Source organism: Perca fluviatilis, chromosome 20, assembly GCF_010015445.1.
Source record: "Perca fluviatilis chromosome 20, GENO_Pfluv_1.0, whole genome shotgun sequence".
NCBI lineage: Eukaryota > Metazoa > Chordata > Actinopteri > Perciformes > Percidae > Perca > Perca fluviatilis.
This window is the reverse complement of record NC_053131.1, coordinates 6,534,654-6,561,454: the sequence shown is the minus strand read 5'-3', so window position 1 is coordinate 6,561,454 and position 26,801 is coordinate 6,534,654. Positions and strand designations below refer to the sequence as shown.

The 26,801-nt window shown below is 39.6% G+C and overlaps 1 protein-coding gene across 5 annotated transcripts in view; it reads left to right on the top strand.

Annotated features, from left to right (window-relative positions):
• Positions 1 to 26,801, top strand: part of klc1a (kinesin light chain 1a) — a 55,692-nt gene that overhangs the window by 1,228 nt on the left and 27,663 nt on the right. For all 5 annotated transcript variants that reach the window (XM_039785103.1, XM_039785102.1, XM_039785104.1 and 2 more), the window contains exons 2-7: positions 6,267 to 6,534; positions 11,067 to 11,297; positions 13,192 to 13,270; positions 17,794 to 18,022; positions 20,250 to 20,337; positions 23,631 to 23,732. In XM_039785103.1, the coding sequence (XP_039641037.1) occupies positions 6,268 to 6,534; positions 11,067 to 11,297; positions 13,192 to 13,270; positions 17,794 to 18,022; positions 20,250 to 20,337; positions 23,631 to 23,732 (996 nt within the window). In that variant the 5' untranslated portion in view covers position 6,267. The remainder of the gene's footprint in view (positions 1 to 6,266; positions 6,535 to 11,066; positions 11,298 to 13,191; positions 13,271 to 17,793; positions 18,023 to 20,249; positions 20,338 to 23,630; positions 23,733 to 26,801) is intronic.

Here is a 26,801-nt window from a genome sequence, read left to right as displayed (position 1 = left end):
CTTTTTGTGTATTTAGATGAAATCTAAAGACGCAAATAAAGTAATGATAAACTTTTTTTCCACTAGTCTGAAAGACCTGTTATGGAAGCAAAAAAAACCCCAAAATTTAAAAATGTTTTTGCCTTTAGTGTCTCCCCTTGCAGGAATTAGACGTTCCTAAGCACATTGACAGTCACTGACAGTGCTAGCTCAGAGTTAACACTATGGTTAGGCTGTGACAGGGAGGTATTGGCTAACTTGTTCTTCAGGTTAATCCATTTGTAAGCGAGATAGCTGGGACAAAGCAGCAGGAGCTCCAGGGGCATGGACACGACTGAAACATGCCTGGATGGTGCACTTGGGCCACTGCAGCACCCAAAAGTAGTTGGATGTCCCTTTTCATTGATATTCCGAGCGGGGCTGAAGGCTGTGAAAGCTGCCTGTGTTTGGGGAGACCGCTTCAGAGGGACAGTGGATCCCAGTGTGGGACCCACAGCTGGGAAACCAAAAAACACTGGGAGGGGTCCATGAATATCTGAGATTTAGGACACAATCTCAGAGTATACGCTGCATGTCAGAAATCTCTCAGGAATATTTGTGTGTATTCCTGCGAGTTGTGTTTATGTTTCACATTAAAGTCCCCCGCCCAAAGGACTACTCATGACAACCTGCAGCCAGGCTAGCACCCCTCTGCTCTCCTGGGACAGCTTGTTGTTGGCCTTAAACATCCCAGAAGGTTTTGTGTGTCGACCTTTTTATAGAGTTCTTACCTCTGGCGGGAAATGATAATTATGTGTTGTCGCTGCAGATTTTGTTGTAATGCTGCAGGGGAAGCATGTAACCTAAGGCCTGCTGAAACACTGCAGATGTAGTACATTTCTATTCTACTGTAGTGTACTTTTGCACATGGTACTTCCAGAAAGGTAATTATGAATTTAATATTTAAACATTTGCCCAGCCAATACTGACTTTTTGAGTTCTTTTTACAGAAACACAAAAAGTAAAAAGATGTTTTTGCTAAGGATTCCTTAAATTCTCTTGTACTCTGCCTTATACACCTTTTGGCATTGCTGTAATTTCTTGTTACTTATTGGCTGACGGATTGCCTGTATGATATACATTCCGCAATAAACAAATCTAGGCTGACTTGCTGACCGTTTAGCTTCTAGAAAGAAATGGGCAACATTTGAAATATTAAAGATATAAGTTATTGTTAAGGTTTCAGCAAGGAGTGGTGTCACTACTGTCTCTGTAGATCAGAGCATCCTAAGCTACTTCACTGAATAAAATGTATTAATTTCATCTCTTGCCCAAGGCTCGCTCATAGAAATATAGAAAAGCCATTGCTCTTCATGTCATGTGAGGGCTAACCAGAAGTGAGCCTGCGACTCGTTTCAGGAGATGACATGCTGTTTCAGCAGTGCAGTGTTATGTCTCGTGACTGTCTGATGTGTTAACCCTTTTCATGGTCCCTAAAGCAAATAGCTAATTTCCTCACATGATACTTGAGTAACGGCTAGATAGTTGAGTAAGACTGAAGAAATAGTCAAATCAAAGACTGCAGCAAGTTGAAGATCACAGAAAGTGCAAAAGGAACAGCACAAGCTATAGGCTACGTAAACAACCATGATCATTTTAAAGCGGCTTTAATCAGTATTTTTTATATCAATAAAGGATCACTTCACTACTTCTACTTATATATGCAGTTCCCTCCAGCTCTACAGAGATTTATCCCATCTTTAAGTTCATTGTTTTTATTTTTCCTGGCTGTAACTTTGTACTGTTTGGTTCACTCTCACCGCCCTCATCAGGGTCCATATCGGCAGCAGCATGCAGCGGTTTGCAGGGGAAAAGCTCTGATAAAGCCCCTTTACACGACCTGCCAAGCACCAAACGATAGAAAGGCAAAGGTAGAAACTAGCTGGGGAAGAAAGTGGAATGTTTTGCAATGGAAAAAGCCAAAACAGAGCTTAAAGAAGCTTGAACACTGGACTTAAATTTGTTGGGGCCAGAGACACGACTCCAAATAAATGCTAATGTTGTTCCATCTGTTGCTTGTTTCTGCTCCCACATGGCCAAAACAATCTGTTATTGCAGGTTTAAAATGTCAGTCTTTGAGTGTTTTGTTAAAGTTTATATAGTGTCTTCGGTGCTCAGTGCTATTCTGTTTTCTGCACTCGACTGTGGGTTGCACGCTTTGTTTTCAGCTGTTGTCGACGTAGCTGGTGTAATAAACTACCCTAACCAGTTCCTAAAGCTATTTATACCAGACAAACTGGCATCACTTTGCGAGTAGCAGAGGTTTAAAATCGCATTGACAGGATACAGGTAGAACAGAGAGAGAACAGCCAAAACAAACCCACATTTATGAGTATGTTATTCAAAAATAAAAATGATCCCGTAAATTTAACTTGCTCAAGTCACAGCTCTCATCTCATCAATGACTATCAGCCCACACATCGCTGACAGTGCTGCTCTTCCGGCTGCCGGCTCAGTCCTCATACAGGAAGCCCCCCTCCCCAATTATAGCCTACCAGCCTCCCCACTGCCTTATATCACTGCCTTAACCTGCTTACATGAAGAGCTGCAGTGTCCCCAATCGCTCCACTTCAGGCCAGCCATTTACATTTCAAAAGTTAACATCAGAAGTAGTTTTCTGTGCCTTTCCCTGTGGTGCTTTGTGCTTCGAGACTCTGATGCCAGAAATAAAAGACTGTTGGATCAGAGCAGGACAAAAAGGCTTGTGCTGTCACTTTCACTTCTATATTCCACAGCCTGCAGTGGCAGTTGTTTTCTGTCTTGTTCTTTGCAGTTTGGGATGTTCCCAGTGGTTTAAAGTTGACCTTGCTCTGTGTCGTTGGGGTATAAAGCAGGGATTTTAGATTGATGTCCATGTTCACCGCTTGGCCCTTTTCAAAGGAGTCAGTTCAACTGTGTTTTTCCCTCTAAGCTTTGCAATAAGATCTACTTATCAGTTTTTCAGCTCATTTACAGCAGCGAGGGACAAGTAGTTAACTTGACTTGACTTAACATATGTGCATTTTCCTGATTGATTACTGGCAACAGCAGTTGAAGTTATTAATATTGAAGCAGCTCATCTGTTATCTACATAATTAAAAATGTAAGTGTTTTGGTGGTGGCTGTTAAAATTTCCACTCTGATAGGTATGAGTATTGTAAGAGATGATATTGTTTGTTGTGTCTCATGCAGAGTCACTTCAAGTTAATTTCACTAAAATCTCTGTACAGCTCTACTCACCTGGAGCTGCTGTTTTTCCATCTCTCTGCTGCGCACAGTTTCCTGGCTAGCTGTCAGCTGATAGGCTGCAGGCTAGTTGCCGAGTCACATGGAGAGATCTAGCTATAGCCCTCCCGACTCGTCTGCTCCGAGTGGTCTTCAGACGTTGTTGTTTTTTTTTTTCTTCCACACTTGACACTTCCACAACTGAAATGTGAATTCTGAGGCATTTCAGGACAAATCTGCCAGTCTGTCTTCACCTGGTAATGTAAAGTCAGTCTTCCTCATGAAGTGTTTCGTTTCTGTATTTTTCACAGCCGTAGCCGCAGTTAAACAAAACTCCAGTTGGTATTTCTGTAATTATCTGTTTGCAGTTTCAGTTAGATTTGCTTTCAGAGATTTATGAGGAAGCTCGCTTACAAGTGCAATCGAAGCGCTCCGTCATAATCCTCTTAAGTGTGTGTGTGTGTGTGTGTGTGTGTGTGTGTGTGTGTGTGTGTGTGTGTGTGTGTGTGTGTGTGTGTGTGTGTGTGTGTGTGTGTGTGTGTGTGTGTGTGTGTGTGTGTGGAATACAAAGCAAAGAAAGTCAGGATTGAGTAGGAAGGAGTGCATGGGGGCCAGTGGAAGAGAAACCGATATTAACCTGCAATGTTTGGATAATATGTGAATACTAATATCTGATTTACCTACTACATCTAATAGTGTACCTCCTTAATCACTATGTCCTATGACTGCATAATGGCAGCACTAAGGCGCTGATTATTTGAATCGTGAATATGAGTGTTTGGGGTCGGTAACTTTACTGTTCGGTATTTTGTAACTGCAGACTAACTGTAAGCCTGGCAAAGTTATGCCAGACTAAAACTGTATGTTATCCCTGATTTTTTTTTTTTTCTTTCTTTCTAAAAGTGTGTCATATTTAGTAGGGGTTTTGTTGGTGATTAACTGGCTAGATACAGGGAAAGCTAATAGATGCTGACTAAAGATGCAAAGCTATAATAACAATCTATAAGCTATAAAACAAATGTGACGACCAGCCCCTCATCATGTAAATTTAAGTTGTTAATTTCAGAGTTTTCCTTTCTAACAATCCTCACCTACATATCTGTCGTTATCTGTGTACCACACGCAGCCCACAAGCCTCAGATTTGGATTTGAACTGTCAGCAGGCAGCAGGTTTAACGTCTGTGGTTTGGTTTCAACCTTTCATCACAGCTGCACCTAAGACGCTCTTTTTCTTAAAGCATCTTAGGTGATGATGCCTCGGTTTTGAAGAGCACTTCAAACAGCATTTTTACAAATGCGGCATTATGTTAAACCTTTGTTTATGCAGCTTTTTCAGCTGTTGCAACACCCTGCTGCCATCAGTGCCTCGCTCAAAGGCACCTTGAGTGTTGTTGGAGAGGGAAGCATGAACATTTCAAATTCTAAATCTTTCCAATTCTCTCAAGATGAACCGCCTAGGCTCCTGAACCAAGAACTGTCCAGACAGTCACACACACTCACACACAAACACACAAAAACACAGGATCTAACCTTTTCTTTAAGCCATTGTGGTTTCTCACTCTGAGCTGAGTATTGATTGCAAAGGGAGATGCATCTGACTGTGTAGTGGCCATGAGGCCAGAAAAGGTCAGGAGTAGGCATCTTTGAACATCTGAAGGCTACGTGTGTGCTCATTTAATGATTTCTCTACATTAATCAATATTATGGTCGGGTTCAAAATCAGCACCATCCACCAGCCAAATCCTGGTAAAATATGCAAGTGGCTGTAGGGCTGGGCAATATATGGATATTATATAGACCTCAATATATGAGGCTAGATATTGTCTTCAATTTTGGATATCCCGATATGATGCACGTGTTGTCTTTTCCTGGTTTCAATGGCTGCGTTACAGTAAAGTGATGTAATTTTCTGAACCTACCAGTATTACTAGCTGTTTTATTATTAGTCATTGTATCCCCATACTGATTATTTATCAAAAATCTCATTGTGTTAATATTGAGTGAAAGCACCAATAGTCAATATCAACATTGATGTATTTGGTCAAAAATATCATGATATTTGATTTTTTTTTTTGGATGGTAGTAGGGCTGGGTAATATATCGATATTATATCGATATAGTGATAGGAGACTAGATATCGTCTCAGATTTTGGATATCGTAACATGGTAATATGGCATAAGGTGTTTTTTTTTTCTTCAGTTTTTAAAGGCTACATTACAGGAAAGTGATGTCCCTTCCTGAATGTTCTATTATTTGTATTTAGCCTCTTAGTCATTAAAATACACATTGATGATTATTTATCACAAATCTCTTTGTGTGAATATTTTTGTTAAAGCACCAAATGTAAACCCTACAATATCGTCGCAATATCGATATCGAGGTATTGGGACAAAAATATCGTCATATTTGATTTTCTCTATATCGCCCAGCCCTAGCTGGTAGATTTGCTTTACTCACCAGACAAAAAACCCCACTGGTAATCTATTGAGTGGCTGGTAACATTTGAACGTTCACTAGCCATATGGCTGGTAGACGGCTGGTGAACCCTTGACACGTTTCTGGTGAACCCCAATCTGTTGCTCTGTGAAGACCCTTTTTCCTGGTGGTCCTGTCGCTGCCATTTTGCAGTATTATGTATTAACCCTGATTAAATGTTTGTTGCGTTAGTCATTATTTTGTTGTTGTCAGGACTAACACGCACCGAATTCATGAGACAAGTGGATAGCCTACTAATAATGTCAAGTTCAGAGTCTTTAGATGACAACAAGCTGCTTTTAGTTCCTTGTTTTTGACAAGATTTAGAAAATCATTTGCTCTCCTGCATTAGAGGCTGCTGTTTGCACTCTTCACTTTTTAGGAGAACATCCCTGTCAGATTAAATTTACACCGCCTTTTCTGTGTGATCTAAAGTTCTACAATGTTTTGGCATGGGATTTTCTTTGTTTGATTTGTCTGATCTCTGGGGCCGTACTGTATTAAACTGCACCACTTTAAAATGGATTCATACATGATTTTGACTTTCCTTTCCCTGTTAAATCTTTAGGATGCGTGAGGACATGTCCACCACGGTGTGTGTGAAGGAGGAGGAGGACCCTGGGGAGAAGCTGTCCCAGGATGAGATCATCTCCCGGACCAAGCAGGTGATCCAGGGGTTGGAGGCCCTGAAGCAGGAGCACCACTCCATCCTGGGGGGCCTGCTGGGCACGCTGCGCTGCCTGAAGCAGGACGAGGAGGGCGTCCTGGTGGAGGAGAAGTCCCACATGATCCGCAAGTCCCTGGAAATGCTGGAGCTCGGGCTGAGCGAGGCACAGGTACATGTCCATATTGGTGAATCATTATCAACTAAAATATCAGGCTTGTTCTCGTAGGTATAGGTCTGTACAAAATATCCAACAGATCTTTTGTATGTTTTTTTTGTGAATATTTGAATATGATTTCTTAAATAACTGCAACAAAACAAGTTGAAGATATTATTGAAAATAAAAATACATAAAGAAATGATTAATACACATTCAGTGTTTTCCCTGGGTTTATCCAAGACTAGGTGTGCATATTTGGCGCAGAGGTTTAAGGGTCTTTCCTCAAGAAAATGTGGGAAAAAACAATGCATTTCACCATAATATTTGGACCATAAGTATCACTATATCTGTGTCTAAAACTTTGGAAAAGCTAGAGCAGATAATTAATAAATAGCACTCAAAAAGCTTAACGACAAAACTTGCTAAAGAAAGTCCAACTACAATCATTAGATTTAAAAAATGACCAGTCTACCACAGGCTCTAAACAGGGAAATGCTGAATATCCTGGCTTTAACTGCCTAGACCAGGGGTCATAAAACGTATTTTAGGCCAAGGTCCTGAAAAAGAAAAGGAGCAGGGACCCCCTTCTACATATATTGTATAAAATTAAGTTGCATATTAAACTGGGCCTACAATAACATTAAGGGCGGCCTAAAGCCTTTAGACATACCTTTTTATGGTGCATACAATACCAAGCTTTTAAAATAAAAAATGGTTGGCATGTTCATATATTTATACATCGTGTTTTAATGTTGAAATGTGGCATAGTAAAACCTTTAAGCTTAACTGTATCTGTGGATGGCTACCTTACCTATAGGCCAGTAAGCCTATCATCAATGTTGTGTACATGAAAAAAACATTTATCTTTACTAATATGTTGGATTCATGTTAATGTATATTTTCAGACATATTTTCTTTTTAAACCATTGATCAGTATCCCCCCCCCCCCATCCCCACCACCGCAGCAACTCTGAGGACCCCCTAGGGGCCCTGGATCAACAAATAATATATAAAAATATATACAAAATATAAGTAATACAGTTTTGGCATGTCATATTTTTTCTCGTGATGTCATTTAAAATGGCGATCGTGAGGACAGGGAATCACAGCTCTTTAGTAACAGTTTCAGCACAGGTTTCAACATTTTTTTGTGTGAGGGTGTGAACCTGCAAACCAGCATGTATTCTTATCTGAATCGCTGCAGGTAAACATTTTGATAAAACTGGGGGAAGAAAATTTGATTTGTATTGAATATTATTTAATTTTCCCGATGACAAGCGCGTGATGTTAGATATACAGTGGTTTTAATCCTCTCTGGCACATCCAGTAAAAATGACATGGGGAAAACTGGTGTATGATTTCTACACTTCAAAAGAATAAAATAAGATGATGTTTTTGTTGCTGGAGCTCTACCTTTTTGATAGTCTACAAATATCAGACGTTCAGTGGACAACAATTTTTTTTCAGGTATGCTCCATGAGAGGGGTTACAGGTCTGGACATTGGCTAAAAAGAGAGGTTCCGAGAATGAAGAGTGACAGACTTCATAATGGCTCCAGAAATGCTTCAAAAATGCTTCTGGTGTTGACTGGCCTTTAGTTGAAAGCAGTTTGTCTTGTACATAATAACAGACAAAGAAAACAAAGCATACACATAAGTTCAAATGCAAACTTGTAACCTCTTTAAAGATCATACACCATGTTGCCTTTTTTGTCTCTTTTAAATATACATTTTTTTACATACAGTATTCTAAAATTAGTGTTTTTCAAAGACCCAATTCCCTTCCTATAGGCGGGTGGTGGAAAATACTGATTTCCCAAAATCCTCTCTGAAGAAAGAGAACAGAAACAAAGACAGACGCCTTTACAGCTCAGATAAAAAAAAAAAACATCTTAAAAATGCAGATTCTTTTCAGAGAAAGTTTGAAAACTCCCAATTGGTTGTCGTTGCTCAGTTTGCAAACACTGGCCTATGAGTCACTGTTGATGCTTCAGCCTCTCAGCTCCATCTCCCAGCAGGCTCTGTCTGATAAATATACAATACACTGCACCATGCAGACTCTAATATCCACTTTCAGCATTTTGGGTAGCTTACAGTTATTGTAGAGTGTGATTTCATATTTTGCTGCATAATTTTCCTGCTTTAACACTGCAAATGTCAGTATGCCTCAAACTTTTTGTCTGATTACACCCCTCCCAGCCTTTCACCTTATGGATGGATGCTTTTACCCAAAGTGCCTCACAGTAACACTAGTGTACACATATTTAGTTCTGGTGGGAAGTGTACTATTAACACTGGCAGTTTTAGTACCCTCATTTACACATGATGGAGCCAGTGAATCTGCCACTATTTGCCTTAGATTTAATATACAGGGTTCGTACGGGTGCTTGAAATCCTTGAAAATGCTTGAATTTTGATGTTGTGTTTAAAGGTTTGAAAAGTGCTTGAATTTTGGATAAAATGCTTGAAATTGTAACTGTATTTCTTTCACAACAAATACCTAACTTACTGAATAGTTAGTTTATTAAATGGAGAGATAAAATGTTGGAGAGCCTAAAATTAAACCTGCTCCCTGTGTGACTGCGATCTGCCACCAGGCCAAGACCCGCCCTAAGAAGCAGCTCGATTGGTTGGGGTAAGGCATTTCACCTCGAGTGGTTAAGGTTAGGATAGCCGATTGGTCACGGTTACACTACCTTGCGTAAGCATCATGGACACCTGGCCAATAAATGGTATTGAAGGGCGGGTCTTGGCGTGGCCATAGTGGGATTCGTAATATCGCTGCCGGCAGGTTGTCGTTTCAATGAACGTTGGCTGGTAGATGAAAAATACAAATTATGGATTAAATGGAGACAAACCCTACAAGTTGCCTCTTGTAAAGTCTGCAAAAAATACGTGCAGCTTTTCACAATGGGCGGGTCCGCGCTCTCGAGTCACATGAAGTAAGTTTCAAGTAAGCCAACTGATGTAGCCTACTGTACATGTTAGCGCCTATTTGTTGACGCTAGTAACTTCTAGCTAAGAATTCGCAGGCTAAGTGACTGTGAGTACTTGTTGTGATAATGTAATTTTAGTATTGCATGTCCGTTATGGCACGTTCATTTGTGGAATATGCAGTGAACATAGCCAAAGTTACATCACAGTAACTGTAACGTTAAACTACCCCTTTAACCTGCAAACGTTAGCCCGGTGCATAACAACAATCGTTGATTGCTGAACAGAAATCATGTCATACAAGTAGCCTACTGTAAGGTTGAGGATGTCCTTATGCAATATTTACACTGCTCTATTCCAGTAGATAAATGTATATGTCTTGGCAATGAAGTACTTATTTTTTTTTTTATTAATATAGGCTATTTATCAGGCAGGTGCCTGTGCACTGTCAGTCTTCTGGGTTAAAATGGAATTACAGGTTGTTGTTGCACTGTCTCAGATTTTGTTCAAACCTTGTCTGTATCAAGAATGTGTCCCAAAACCAAGGCCGGTAAAATATTTCTGTTCAAATCCTGTCTTCATATTTTTAGCCCTTGAAATTACTTCAGTTTTACAGCCTTAAAATCACATTATCTGGGAAGCAATATTTGGACATTAATTCATAGGCAGCTCAAACTTTGTAGGTTGGAAGACAAACATGTCAATATGACTGAACCATTACAAGTTTGTACAGCATGCCCTAGATTTGGAAAAAAAAACTGTGAAAGGACATCAAGGGTAGCATAAACTTTGAGCAAAATCTAAGAGGGTGCACCATCTTTTTTTCCTGGATTTTGACACAGAATGAGCCAGCTGCATGTCATTTGGCCCAGATCCTCCCACTCAGTGCTCCTCTCCATAGCTGTCTTACTGTATGTTATGTTAGGAACCATGAAGAGAAGGTGATAATTCAGGGTTAGTGAAGTGAACCTGTCGATTTTGTTTGGGGTAATTGTTTTGACATTGACTCCGGCAGGTTGGATAGCAAGCAAAGTCTACTTAGACAGTGATACATTTTGAAAAATAAAAGTTGTGTTTTGCTTAAATATCTGATCCTTCTGCTATTATGAAACACAATTTTGGCTGTTTATAGTATTATGTCTTTTAATGTGACAAAAACACTAAATAATAATTTTGACTATGTATTGGTATATATTTTACGGTGGTGTAAGGTGCTGGAAAAAGTTTTAAAATGGACCTTGAAAGTGCTTGAAAAGTGCTTGAATTTGACCTTGGAAAAGGTGTACGAACCCTGAATATACTTGATGTTTAATGTAATTTGTGCATTGTATTAAAAGTATAGTCCCTTTTTAAGGGTCTAAATGTTTTTCAAAACAGCCCAGGATGATTGTAGCTAGGAGTGACTGGGGATTAGTGTGAATATTGTTTTTAAGGTGGTTCTGAGCTGACTCATCCAAATGAGAGCATGTTCAAGCACTGTAGCTCAGGGATGCAGGGAATATTGTGTAGTTGATCACCCCAAAGACATTCTCCAAACATCCAAAATATGAGATATGATTATTATTGAACCATGAAGCAACTCTAGTGTGTAAAAGAACCCCCTCTGCCCAGGTGATGATGGCGCTGTCGAGCCACCTGAGCTCGGTGGAGTCGGAGAAGCAGAAGCTCCGGGCCCAGGTCCGCCGGCTCTGCCAGGAGAACCAGTGGCTAAGGGACGAGCTGGCCGGGACGCAGCAGAAACTGCAGAAGAGCGAGCAGAGCGTCGCCCAGCTGGAGGAGGAGAAGAAGCACCTGGAGTTCATGAACCAGCTGAAGAAGTACGACGAGGACTTGTCCCCATCTGTGAGTCCTCATGTTTAATATAACGTTTGACCCAGTGTTTCCGCGGGGTCTTAAAAGTCTAAAAAAAGTCTAAAATTTCAAAATCAAATTTTTTTCTTATTAGTGTTGTGTTCTAGGTTTTAAATTATTTTAAACAGGTCTTAAGTTTCCTAAATCCATGTAACGCTACCTCTAATGCTCATTGAAATGCTGCTGCAGCGCTTTTTTTTTTTTTTTTTAAATTCCGTGGTGTTGTAGTTCTTTCTTTCGCTAGTCTGAATATAATTCGCTCTATTACGACTGCTACTTATATTGCAGCCAATCAGCTTTTGTGTTATTGGCGCGAGTCTCTTTCAGATTGTACCAGAGACAAAAAAACAGCTGAATTTAGGGCTACTGCTTCTTATGCAAGAAAGCAATTAAACTAGGAACACTGGGTGTACGTGCACTGGAGTTGAGAAACATCTAACTAATGCCAGTTCAGTATCTGGCGGCTCCAGGCCCGGCCCCAGCACTACCTCCATGCTATCTAGGTGAGACCCACGCAGCAGCTCCGGAACTTCCGTCAGAGACCTCCGTGTTGCTTTTGGATCAGTGCCAACAAGACGGAGGTGCTCTGGGTCCTCCACAAGGTGACTACACCAGTCCAAAAATGCGAATGAGGATATCAGGGAATTCTTTCAGACGATTTTTCCGGACTCTGACATCTGGCGGGGTTTTTATGTTGTGAAATAGGTCTTAAATTTCATTCGAAATGGTCTTTAAAAATTCTTAAATTTGTCTCGGTGAAACCAACCTGTGACCAGACATCTTATATGTCACAGCATTCTTTGGCTTCATGCTACCTCACATAAAAATGTTCTAAGTGAGGTCATTTAGTGATACAGATTTAAAAATTGGGGGAAAGAGAGTACTTGGATCAGTACTCTGTATCAGCATACCCTGAGTTGTGGTACCTTCTAGTGGGAGAAAAAGAGTGGACAGACTCCAGGTCATTCACAGATATCAATAATGTATTAGATGGTGACTAACCAATGAGAACAGATATGTAGATTAATGTCAAGAATGCATCACATTCAAACTAACTAGGGCAAATTCCACCTTACTGTCTGCAGCTGAAGTCATATGTCTGTGTTTAAAGTATGCACGCTATTTTTCTAACAATTAGCTCACACTACTGATGAAAATGCCAAAAACAAGGCAGTTTGGAGTAATAATCTGCTCATTCATGGGTCACATTTGCAAACTAGAAGTCACTCGGAGAGCACATACTTCTACAAAGACTGTACTATTATGATAATAGAAAATATTCTGATCTTTCAAAGTCTGCATTATAATCAAAATAACACATAATCAAAATAACACATAATGCCAGACAATTATGGGATACGTGTCCCAGATTTTGTGTGTTTTGAAGTAGTTCTTGAGAAAATGGCAAACATTCATATATGAAAATCAGTCAAACAAAAAGGGAAAAATGTCTTAAGCTGTCCTTAGTGGTTCATTTGTTGTGATTTCAACTATTTGTGTCAAGTATCTGAATAAGCTCTCATGTCCCATTCTAACCTCTAGATGTTCTGCTTTTAAACAAGTTAAGTCTGTTTCTTCCTTTTGTAAGAGTCTCTTTTCCTCCTGTAACTTCTCTCCCACTGATTCCTTTCCATTTTAAGTCATTTCCCTGAACTCTTCGTCAGCAGCTGAGTCGATTTTCAAAGTTATCAGTATAAACAATCTCAAGTATTTTAACACTTTGACATGTGCTTGACTGGACCCAGGCTACAAAACAACTGCATCAGCTTATAAATAAGTAGTCGGTAATGCTCTTTTAAGAATTTGGAAAACATTGAGTTAGTTCATTCATTGTCCTCCTTCTCTCCCTCCTCCTCTCTCACTCACTCACTCACTCCCCTGTCAGGAGGATAAGGACTCTGATTCCAGTAAAGAGACTCTGGACGATCTCTTCCCAGATGACCAGGACGACCAAGCCCCAGGCAGTAAGTGTCTTCTTCCCTCTACTCCCCGGGGGATTCTCAAGCATTTTTTCAGTTCTGGGCACAGATATGAAATGTACTTCCTGGGTCGGGACATTGATGTAAGTGCAGGAGAGCTCTTGTCAAGTGGAAAGATAGTGTCCTCAAATGTGTTATGGAATAGTTCCACAACATTAATACTGGTCTTTGAAATTAGATTTTCTTTTTCTGATGGTTGCAGTAATTTAGAAAATGTCACTTCTGTAAAATTGATTCGTTCTCTGGAAACAAAACTGCAATCTTTGCACCAGCAACAGTTATATAATATACCAAAGTCTAGTCAGTGGATGTCCCCAGAGTTAGCATGTACAGTATATGCCATAATATATAGTTTCTCCTTCCATACACCGCTTTCTGAACTTTTCTAAATCCTTACAAATCTTTGTTTCTTCACCTCTGTCAACTTAAACTTTCCCTGCCTCTTCCCTGCCTCTTTGCCCCCACTCTTCATGTCCATACCTTCTCTCAGTGTTTGATGGGGTGGTCTTTCAATAGCTCAGTAGCCCAGACAGTAAAGCTGTGTTGGCTGTAAAGGCTCATTAGTCAGGACCTAGTTTAGCCTGGATGGAGGCCAAATGGGGTGAAAACCTCCCAAACAGATTGGTGCAATATAGTTCCAGGATTTCTACAGTGTCTTCTTTTTGTGTAGCAGTTGTCAGGTGAAATAATGTTTGGCAAAAGACCACAGTAGTGTTGTTATGAACTTTGGCTTTAAATATAAATGAAATGCTTAAAATCTAAACATGTGATCAATAATACCTTGGAGAAAAAAAAGTTAGAACTTTAACCTCTACTTCTTTGTGAAACCAAATACCAAAGCCTCATTTGTCAGCGATTATATTACAGTTAATTCCCAACACCCCACCAGAAGAGCTACAGCACTCATTGAGCTTAATTCAAAGAAATATATCGTAGCTTTAATGTTGTTTGGGACAACTGACAAAGTGACTCACAAGCCTCTGGTCTCTCCAAAAAATGGCACACAAACTTGGCATTGATGGAGTTTCTTTAAACCCTTTTTTGCACCGAGGTAATTCCCATTTGGCTTCTGGCACCAGTTTGCCAGCCAGTTAAAATTTCTGACAAAATGGACAGCAGACTGGTTCACACTCTGATCTCAGATCACTCTGAGCCAAACTGTCCCTCTTTGTTCTTCTTTGTTCAACTTTTTTTTGTTTTAATTTAACCTACCAGCTGGAGGTTTGGCAGAAAGTTTAATAAACAATGTCTGCTACATAGCACAGCATATTTTATGTCTGATGCAAGAAATTAAGTTTCACTTTTTTCCCCTTTTTTTACATTTAACAATATGTGTTATTGCTCTCAAAGAAACCAGCTTTTCCGTTTGTGTGTCCAGTAGTAATTCCCCCTCTTGCAGTATTTTGTGGGTGTAATTTCAGGTTTTTATCCAGACTTTATCTGTGTTTTGGCCCAAATTATGACTGCAGTGCAGGTTGTAGAGCAGAGGAAGCAGAGCAGGTTGTTTTGGGGGTACTGTGTCAAATTATAGGACTAGATTTGTTTCATGTTTTTAGATGGAAAACTGGCTTCATTACGCTGTTTGCAGCATTTGTTCCTAACAGTTTTAATAGAGCCTTTGCTGTGTTGAGCAGCACCGACTGAATATGAATTATGACTTGACAGGAGTGACAGACTTTAATAAAATATAGTTGGGATAAGGAATAGGGGGAGCGCCAGATTAACTTTCTGCACTATAAATCTCAATAAAAGGAGTGTCCATACTGCATTATGATTACAAAAAATATGTGATCTTCTGAGTTATTGAGGTGAAATAAGTTCTGGAGCTGCAAACCGAGAAGATGGATGAGCAGAATATGTATTTAGAATGATTTGTAGCTTTTATTTTATTAATTTTGTTGAGGTTTTATACCAATGGATAGGGCAGTTATTTAGCAAAAAGGCCTCTGGCACTGATAAACACAATTCCTAATATCCATTTGAACAAGGAATCATTTGTCTTTGGTTGCCTAAATATGTCAGGTAACCAGTTTTTCCAAGCTTGAACGATGAATTTAAAATTGGGAATTGTTCACAACACTTTGAAAATGAACTGTTGGTAATTATAAGTGAGGTTTGAGATAAACATCATTTTTTTTAAAACATCCCATTGTAATGCAATACTTATGAAGGCACACCCATTTTCCACATAAACATGTCTCAGATTCTCATTGTTGTTCACACCCACACATTCCTGCTCACACCTACATCAGTGCTTACAGTAAATACAGTCAAGAAGCTAGTTTTGTGGACGGTATATACAACACTTAAAGGACCAAAAATAAGAAACAGATGGGTGGTAGCCTGGAGGGTAGTGAAGCAGTAGTTTATTGGTTTCATGTTTCCAAACTTAAATATCTGCTACTCCTTTGTTGCATCAAATAAAAGTAAAAAAAAAAGAAAAGAAAGAAAAATCAAAAGAACAGATGAGCAAACTTGTTGCAGTGCTTAAAGTACTGTGTTTATGAATGAATGAAGAGATTGGACGGATGAGAGAGGATGGTAAGGCAGTAGTAGGCCGGTGCAGTTTGTAGAAATGCATCATTAAATGTTGTTTTCAATGGCAATACTCTGTGTGAAACAGAGCTGTATGAGTGTGTCTCTGTGTGGATTAGATGTCTTTCCTCCTCAAGCTTATTCAGACAGCTTTTGGGGTTTTGGTAAATTGCTGTCAGCAGGAACAAAGATAATGGTGATGACAGCTTTGCCTTTATTTAGATTGGCCTTAAGCTTATACTGTACGCACAGATTTTTCTGTACTAATATTTATATTTCAGCTAACTCTCTGTTCCAGGGATTCTGTGTTGCACCTCTATAAAGATTTTAAAAAGAATGGTAGAAAGCAGAAACTGAGTTATTTTAACTTTTACATCCCTAGTAATGTTCAAGCTCCAACAGTGGTGCATCCTACACTTCCCATAATGCAATGGATTGGGTGTCCTAACAAGTATTACCCAGGACTGGTAAACTGAGTGTGATTTGTGAAACTGGTTGAGGTCGGTGTGCCCCTCTGGCTTAAGATGCCATCTGTGAACCACAATGTACCAGGTTCGAGTCCAGCTGGAGATCTGTGTTGCATTTCTGTAGAGTCTCAAGATATTTCTCTCAAAGAAAATCCTGAATATAAACTGGTTCCAGCTTCTCAATTGTGAGGATGTGCTGCTTTTCTTTGCCTTCTGTGATAAACTGAATATCTTGGGGGTTTTGAATATTGACACCAAAACTATAGCTCCAGCGCACCTGATTGCAGCTGGTGTGAATTGACAGATCAGATAATATGGCCGCCAAAATGAAAATGGCCCTGCTTTACGGCGCTTTAGCGGCCAGTTTGTTTTTGACGTTAATGGTGCGAGTGGTGGTAGAATCACCTGGTGCTGGGACACTTCACTATGGACGATGTTGTTCACACACACACACACACACACACACACACACACACACACACACACACACACACACACACAATATGACTGAATGTTATGAGAGACACTCTTCATCATGTGCTCCTGTGTCCGTTAAATGTAACCCACAGAAACCAGCACATTTGCTGGGCACTGTAGCAGAAGGAGGTCATTGTTTATGTGTGAATATTAATCGTGTTTGCAGGCCATATGTTAACAACCAGCTGGTGTTTGTTTGTTGTGGTTTCAGCTTTGACCCATTTGTAGAAACACAAATAACTTAATTATTAAAATGAGCCAGGAGAAAAACTGTGATATTTAAAACAAAGTTTGATTCATATTCAAACACGTAATCCAACAAGTCAGTATGTAACCTGCTTATTTTAAACCCTATGGAGACGTCTTTAACACTTGGCATTTGTCAGATGATGAAGATTATTTTTTTCAGCATCATTTCATAGAAAAAAAAAACTATTAAATTAAGCTAAACCAACAAGGAAGGTACATATAAGTAGAACAATCATAGAAAATAGTAAGGCTAAAACAATTTAATCTGTTAGCCGATCAAAAGAAAAATGATCAACATCCCCTTTTGAGTACTATTTTAAACACACAATGCCAAACATGACTTATTTCCAACCTCTCAGTGAGTATTTTAAGCTTTTCTTAGTTTATTGTGACAGTGAATTGAAAATCTTGATGTTTTGGACTGTTGGTCGGACAAAATATACGCGTTGAAATTGTCATTTTGGGATTTATGGAATTAAAACGATTAATTGATTATTCAAGAAAATAATCTGAGGACCAAAACTATTGGCATTTTAAAAATCACCAGTTAACATAATAAAGCAACATCACTCTAATTTAATTTAATTGTAAAAAATCTAACAAAACTCTCTGTCTCAGATAAGAAAAAAGATTTTCTTAATTGATTGATTATTTTTATTATTATTATTCCCCAAATGCAGTACAATTGTAATGAATTGATCAAAAGCACAGAGGTGTGTGTCCTGCCATCTAATCTTTTCTTTCTCCTTCCTCCTTCGTCCTTCCTCCGTGCGTCTCCAGTCCAGCCGACCCACGGCAGCGCTGCGGCGGCTGCTGCCCAGCAGGGAGGCTATGAGATCCCAGCCCGTCTGAGGACCCTCCACAACCTGGTGATCCAGTACGCGTCCCAGGGCCGGTACGAGGTGGCTGTGCCCCTCTGCAAACAGGCCCTGGAAGACCTGGAGAAGACTTCTGGACATGACCACCCAGACGTGGCCACCATGCTAAATATTCTAGCCCTTGTTTACAGGTTGGTCTGTCATATATTTCATCTTGGCCCTGAACTTCATTAGTGGTTCCCAAAATAGGGTCCTGGCCATCCAGGAGGCCCTTTTGCAATTTTACCTGCAAAATTACAAAAGGACTTGTATTACTGAGAATTAGGCCTGTCACGATAGTCAATAAATCAATTGATCACACGATAAAAAAAATTAGCTCGATAATTTTTCCAGCTGCGATAATTTCCATTTGCATGCTTGTTTGTTTTTCTCGTCTCTCTCTACCAAAGAGACTGGAGGACCACTCTCGGTTCCTTAGCGTAACGAGGAGTGAACCCTCTTGTCAGTCGCATGGTCTTTGTGTGGGGGCGGGACTCCAGGCGGAGAGAGAGACAGAGACAGAAAACGCTAGTTGAGAGTTGGGACAGGGTTTCCACTTTGCAGTTAAGGCGCCGTCAAAAAAAGAAAGTATATGAGCGATATCAACCGTGTTACTCGGTACAAGCCTACACTGGACAGAGTAGTGGAAAGTATATCAGAGGTGTGTGTGTGTGTGTGTGTGTGTGTGTGTGTGTGTGTGTGTGTGTGTGTGTGTGTGTGTGTGTGTGTGTGTGTGTGTGTGTGTGTGTGTGTGTGTGTGTGTGTGTGTGTGTGTGTGTGTGTGTGTGTGTGTGTGTGTGTGTGTGTGTGTGTGTGTGTGTGTGTGTGTGTGTGTGTTGGCCCGCCCGCCCGAAGCTCCAACCTGCAGAGGAGCAGAAGCCGCACCTTCACCAAAATGAAGACTGAAAAACAGAACTATTTTCGTACAAACATTTACTCGCCATGTGGCAGATAGCCATATAGATAGATAGATTTAATTTATTAATTATATATTATTTAAATTTAATAATATTTAGTATTACATAATTGTAAAATGTAGTACAGAGTCTGTAGTCTGAGAACATACGTGTCACAAACGGCAATTCCACAACTGTACATCAGCGTGAAAGACGACATACTAAAGGAGCTCAAAGACATATTGTGGATATTGTCTTCCAGTTCCAGTGTTAAATATTCTTTAGAAATAAAAGTGTATTGATCTTTGAAAAGGTGTACCTGCATTATTATGGCATTATCATTATATTAGATGCAAATGGTCTCTCAACAACAATATTATCGTTTATCGCAATAATTTCTGGGACAATTTATCATCCAGCAAAATTTGTTATCGTGACAGGCCTACTGAGAATGCTTATTAGAGCAGACAGTTTTACCTTACTCTTTCAGTTGTGTGAGAGTATAATGTTGTAATTGTAAACTAAATCAAAACGATAAAAAATAATTTTTATTAAATCAGATTTAGGGACATATTACATAGATTTTTAATAAGATGTACGATACAGATATGATAATTTTTCTCTGTCAAATTCCTATGTTGATGATATTAAACAACTGTAGTCAGTTTAATGATTACTATTCAATTACTCTTCTGTTTCTGTTGGCACCATGACCAAAACAAAGTCTTCCTTAAGGTCCCGGGCCACGCTGACTATTTTACAAGCCGTCCCAGGATTTCAGAATAAAGTAGAAGCTTGTTAGTGAATGCCGGGGCAGTGTTTTGGTAGTTATCAATTAAAGGAATGTTTTTAACCTTGTTGCTGTCATAGCCCAGTTTGAATACCTTTTTTAGATCCTTCAAAAAAAATGTTCTCCTCCAAATAGAAATATGTGATAATGGTTATGGAATGTAGTCTTTTTCTATCTTTTTCTCCTCACAATACGGTGGCATGTCCCTTTTTAAAGCCTTTTGGTAACCATCAAAGCATTGTGTGACAGGCCTCTATAGGACCTCTCATATGATAGTTGGACGCCTTTCTACGAGAGAAGTGGAACATGGCAAACATAGCAGACACAGCCAAAGATTTACAGTACAGTAATAGAACTGGGTAAGTGTTAATCTCCCAGCTAAAGAACAAAAGAACAAAAGAATGACAAACAAGAGCTGGACAAGTCTTTTACAGTGGTTGGACCCATGTTTCTTTCTTCCACAAATCTTATCCATTGAATAGTCAGGAATGAGAGAGTTGGTCGACTTGTTGTCAGCGAACTATTGCATAGACTGTGGGAACTGCTGCAAAGCTATTTGGACCATATCACCTGAAAATAATGGGCTGTTAGTGGAAATTGTTGGCATAGTTTATGTTTCTCTTTTTGTGTGCTTGTATGTCCGTCTGTGTCTGTGTATTTCTGTCTGACTCTGTTTGCTTCTGTTGGTTTCAGGGATCAGAACAAATATAAGGAGGCAGCCAACCTGCTGAATGATGCCCTGGCCATCAGGGAGAAGACTCTAGGCAGGGACCACCCAGCTGTGAGTACATCTGTCTCTGCATAACCCCAAAGTTATTCGGCTGTGCCTGGTTTTTCTGTACAATATTTGTTGTGATATAATCACTTTTATCAGAATTATATGGATGTATTTGACTTCAACATAATAGTGTGTAGGGTAGATTGTCCTAGCAGTGAAGTACAGAAAATATGTATAAATAAAATATTTAATAAAAATAAAAAAAAATATTTTTTATACATAAAAAAAAATATGTATAAATAAGTATTTATACATATTTTTCTGCACTTTACTGCTAGGACAATCTACCCTACACACTATTATGTTGAAGTCAAATACAGAATAAGTGATCAAAAATAGATTTAAACTTAACAAAAAAAAAATATATATATGATATTTGAGCAAGTTGACCCATCTGTACATTAAAAGTGATAATTAAAACATTTTTAAGGCGTTTATTTGCTTTAATAAGTTTTTAAGAAGATTCTTACCACTCATGTTTGTACAGTAAAAAGGAAGCTACAGCAATTAGGTACTTAGCTTAGCGTTAATACTAGAAACCGCTAGCCTTATTCTATTCAAAGGTGACAAAATCTGCCAACCAGCACCTCTGAAGATCACTAATTATAATTTTTTTTATTGAATCCAAACAAAAATTATTTCCCTGTTTTTCCAGTTTTTATGCTAAGCTAAGACAACCAGTTGCTGGCGGTAGCTTCATATTTACTGTACAGACATGACCGTGGTATTGATCTTCTCATCTAACTCATGGCAAGTAAGCCAATAAGTGCATATCACCAAATGTCAAACTATTCCTTTTGATATAAAGAGCTTTATCGCTAAGCTGAGTTATACAGTTAAGGAAAAGAAAATTACAGTTCTTCATCTTGTTAGAAGCACACTGTTATTACCCTTTACTCTTTAATCTACAGCTATTTTTGTCTGCTGCAGTGTCCCGGTTTCCCCTCAGGGGATCAATAAAATTCATTAAAAAATGTTTTACCCTGCTCCCCTTCAGGTAACACATATACCAACACTGGCAGCCATAATAACTTATAGCATTTATCCTTATTAAAGAGCCCATAAAGCTACGAGTGAGTTTCAGAGCTGTTAGTGGTGCTCCTTGATGCAATGTACTCCTAGAAAAATAGGTTTTATAAACGTGTAATTATAAACCTCTTTTCTTTTTTTATATAACAGGAGCTTTAAGGTTGGGTATTGGTTTACATTTGACCAGATGTTGAGTGTCCTCTATATAATAGCTTGAATTTTTAGGTGACAGGATTGTGACTGCAGTCCAGGACGATCACTGTGAACAGATTTTATAAATAATTGACCCAGTCCTGTTGTCAGACCCCATTAACTTCTGTTTGTCAGTGTGACTGTAAAACAGCAGGTCGACTAACTGTTGTAACCCCAGCAGGCCTGTGTCTCCACTGTCTGGACCTCCATCACTCTGAGGTTAGCCCTCCCCTCTTCCACCTCCACCCTCTCCACCTGCCACTAAGCCCTGATCCTTCTTTTCTTCAAGGAAGTGATTTTTTTTTTTTTCAAGGATTTTAGCATAAAAAAAATCACAGTTTTGGCAAGCCAGGTATTTGACACTGATTCCTCTCACCTTATGCTTCATTTTAAATCCAGCTCTTTGCCTCTTAGTCTCTTTCTCCTACAGTGTTTCTGATCGTCTTTATCTCTCAATCTCTTCTACTTTCCTTTCTTTTCTTCCCTATTTTGAAAGTTCACTATTGAGAACTGGTCCAAATTTATGAGAGCCGGGTATCCATTAAGAAACATTTTCTTGAATTCTGCTTATTGATGCCTGGATCAGGTTTAAACACCACCTGTTGTGCGTGTACCAACATGTACACCGTGTTTCCATAATAGCTCATTGTGTGGTCTGGAGCTTTGCCAGTTGGGCAGCAGGCAAATTCTGGGCCATGGTGTCTCCTGGCTATGAAAACTGGATCCTGGGGAAAATACTAAAGCTAGTGTGAAAGGTGGAATGGTTATTGAACCAAGATCCTAGACAGGCTGTAGTCTTTCCAGGGGGACATATGGAAATAGTTAAGAGCCCCCAGCTAAGTGCCACTGTGCCCCCAGCAAACACTAGGGTTACAGACAAGAAGCCTTTTTATTGTAGTTTCTTCTTTCACATCAGCTCTTTGAAGTACCTGGCTCTCGAGTCTCTCCTCCTGGAAATGTGCCACCTGGGGACTCCATGAATCTGGCAGGTGGACGACGAGAAGCCTGGAAGAAGGTCACTGGGAGGAACAGCATGTCCGATCTTGGTGGCCGTGGTGCTCTACTTTTGGACATATAAGCTAGTTTTGGACGTAACAAACACCCCATTCAAGCTTTGAGTAGTTCAGTGCCTCTAAACCATCTTTTAGTACTCCTGGTGATGAGCTGACGTGACCAAGGACCCCTTCCCCTGTGACTCCACCTGTTCATGAAAAGTGCTTTTTCAGCTGCATTCAAGTCATGAAATATTGCAGCTTTTTTTTGTCGTCTATCTTAATGTGTGAGTGACGGAACAGATATACTTTCATACAAATCTTTCCTGGACGCCCTGCCATACTGCCACGGACAACGCGTGGATCACAGACCACTGGTTGAGATACTGAAGTGGTTCATAAGAACACTTTGGGCTAAAGATCCATCATCCAGTTTGTAGCCGAATCATCTGATCTGCAGCAGTATACCTTGGACACATAAAACACAAGATCTTTATCTTCTCTGATATTCTTATATTTGAGGCTGTGCGGAACAATCTTCATCTTTTACAGTGGTTTCTTATAGTTTGTGAAGGAAAAGTGAGCATCCATATAATATTATACTGAAAAAGAAATCAAATGTAAGGAATAACAATCTGGAAAAAGTGAGAAAAAGAGTTTTGTAAGTGCGGTAGATTTCTCCTTATGCACTGCCCTCCGTCCTGTCCTTCTCTCTTCCCTCCATCACTGCTCCACTCCTCAATTCACCTCTGCATTCCCTCCCTCCGTCCTTTCCTTCCACTCTGCCCACATGGCCACCAGAGCCTCTCTGAATCAGAGATCAGAGGGGACCTCTGTAGTCTCCCTCCTCCTGACTGCGCGAGATTGATCTTACAGCTGATTGGGATCAAATTACAGCCCACCATAATCACTTCCTGTTTCCGCACTCCTCCTTCCTCCTCATTAATTACTCTCTCACCAGATCAATGGCACTTTGCTGCTGTGGCGGAGTCTTGTGGTTGCACTTGGGTGAATATGATTGAGTCTCATCACCAGGTTTGGAACATGGTTTTGAAATAATGCATGTGTTTGTGTTTCTGTCAGGTTGCTGCCACCCTCAATAACCTGGCCGTCCTGTATGGGAAGAGAGGAAAGTACAAGGAAGCAGAGCCCCTGTGCAAGAGAGCGCTGGAGATCCGAGAAAAGGTTGGTCAAAGGTCATCAAACACGAAACACATTCAGTAGGAATTAAACGAATGGTAGGCAGCTGTATCTACTTGTACCAACACTGTTTTTCTTCATCACCAGACTTAAAACTTTCAAACTAAGGTTTACTTTCACTTCACTTTCAGACAAATGTTTACTTTCACTTCCCTTTCAGTCAAACTCTGTGTCCTATTCAGGCACAAAGCAGTCAAACACTAAGCACTGAATAGTTCACTCAGGATGTCTCCCATGAGCCAGCAGAATAAAGGACAAACACTTGCCCTGTAAAGTTCTCCATTTTAGCAGTTTACAGTGATCAACAGTGACAGATTTACCACTCAAAATTCTAACTTTCGAACATTTTACGCTATGGCTGGGCGATCTGGCTGAAAACTGTATCACGATATAAGTGTTTCATATCGGTCGATATCGATAATTATTGATATTTTTTATGACCTATTTAAAATAAGGATCAGGAGAAAAATATATTAAATTTAAACATTTTTATTTTAAACTTAACCTTCCTCTGATTATAATCCCTTCAGAAAAGCAGAAATGTCAACACAACCATGGAAAACACTCAAATAATTAAAATGTAAACATAATGAACACTTAACAATTATCTCTTAACATTAAGGTGCAAAATTAAAGAATAAGTAAGAAATGCTTAATAAAGTGTAATAAAATAGTGCAAAGTGTTAAATATAAATATAGAGAAACCTGAAACCTGAGAAGAACTATTTTCTGTAAGTTTATGGCTAGGTTGGTAAACTGGCTTCTGGACAGTGCTCAGCATGTCTGCCTCCGTTATTTCTTTGTAGCGTTTAGTAAGGCGCTGATGCCGAGTACCTCTCCATGGTGGTCTGCTGCTTGTGCGGTGTTGCAGCTGCAGATGTTGGACGTTGCTGGTGAATACGGCTGTGCTCCAAAGCGTGAGCGCGGCTAAGGTGGTAAAACAAGTTTGTGGTGTTACCAGTGTTGGTGGGGACGACGGTCTTGCATAATTTGCTGACGACATTGGTCTGACTACAGTCAGACTTATAAAATCCCCAAAACTGCCATTCTGACTTTTCCTGTTTTATCAACAATTTCCTCGCTCGCTGCGGCACTCACATTCCACACCGCCGGTTCTGTTATTGAAGAACCCAACACGAGACAGCGATGTGGCGCAACCAAACTTGATACTGTTACATGATTGGCTGTTAGAGTGTCACTCTCTACGTTGCTAGGTTACCAGAGAGTGAGTGCCTTTGTTCATGCAACCAAACTTGCTTCACAACCTCTGGTTTCTTCTGATGAAGAAAAACAAGTTATCGAACGTTTTATCGAACGCATTTTCTATTGATATTGATTACGTGTCTATCGCGAAACCTATCGTTATCGTTTTATCGCCAAGCCCTATTTTACGCATAAGTAAACAAAAGCAGCTTCTCATCTCTAGCCGATGACCATAAGCTATTGCTAATGTTAAAACTCTGAGTCCGTTCTAAACAGTCTCTAAAAGTTTTTTGAAATGGTTTATGTGAAACCTCCATCCCTGTACGGATATTTTTCTAGCTTATGTTAGAGCAGATAAGCTTACGCTTTTATCCAAAGTGACTTAAGATATATTCAACCATGAGGGTACAACCCCAGGCATTGCAAGAAGAGATAGAGAAGAGTTTTTTGAGGTTGGAGAAGGAAGATTGAATTTTAGATTGAAAGAGCTTTTAGTTGCATATAACCTCCATCACATGAGAGAGCTTGTCAGACCATTTGTGCCTAGTCACTGTTGCTGAGCTCCGATCGGACAATCGCTATTAAGGGGAGGGGTTAACAAATGATCAGATCTCTCAGATCAGTCTGTCATTAAGATGCATTTGAAATAATTGGCATAAAATAATGAAGAAATTACAAAATATACAACAAACGCAAAATGGGTTCTCTGTTTTTTGTTGTTTCTTAATTTGTCATCACAAGTCTTGACTAGATACATAAGACAAGTTCTTGGTATTAAAATGTCACATTAGGTGATTAGCATTGTTCTCCCATGATTCATTCCAGCTCATTCTCCCTTTTAGCTTTGTATTGTTCAAAGATGTGTATCATGGGACAGCCTGTATGTCTCAGGGGAGATCGCCATATTTTGTCTGACCTCTAGTTTGGTGCTTACAGAGGTGCTGCTGAGCAAACCTCAAAGTGCAGAAAACACTTTTTATTCACCAGTCTGTATCTGTCCTCAGCTCTTGCCTTTAAACAAACCCTCAATCGCTCTCCTTCTCGCTCCTCTGAGAAAGAGACAGCAGCTTTGGTGAAGCTGAGCGATTTAATTTTTTATGCTTCAGATGATCATGCTGTCGCTTAAGCTCAAAGATTTGCCACTGAGCTCAAAGATTTGCCACTGAGTTTTTCCTGCTCAGGCGAGGTGGCTGCTGCAGAGTTGCTGAATCAGAAGGATTCCTTTTTCCTTCCTTTTTGGCTTTTAATAGAAGCTCAGGAAAGCTCAGCTTCTAAGTGAGTTTTGTTGGCATCAGGGACAATGGGGCAGTCATAGCTATAAACTGGTATAGAACCTTTCGACTATTCAGTTTATTTGAGAAGAAAGAAGAAAACCTGCTGAACCCAGTATGATTTGGTAAATAAGTAACTTTATTGATTGACTATAATTTCCATATCCCTGATGCAGTCCTAGAAATGTTCACATAATTTGTCATCTAGCTTCACTGCGACAGTGACAAAAAGACATAGTTAACTTTTCAAACTATAGTAGTGCTACTAAACACTATATTAAAGGATACATATTTTATTAGTTAAAGGTCCCATAACATGTTGCTCTTTGGATGCTTTTATATAGGCCTTAGTGGTCCGCTACTACTGTATCTGAAGTCTCTTTTACGATATGGGTTTTCTCAGGCCGATGCCGATCTTTTGAAATCAGGGTTGGCCGATGGCCGATATATGCTGCCAATTATTTTTGGCCGATATTTGCTTGTTTTTAACCTCTATTTGAAAGACAAAATTTAACACTAATAAGTAATTAAGATACACAAAATTTCTCAACAAAAACATTTATTGAACACTTGAACACCA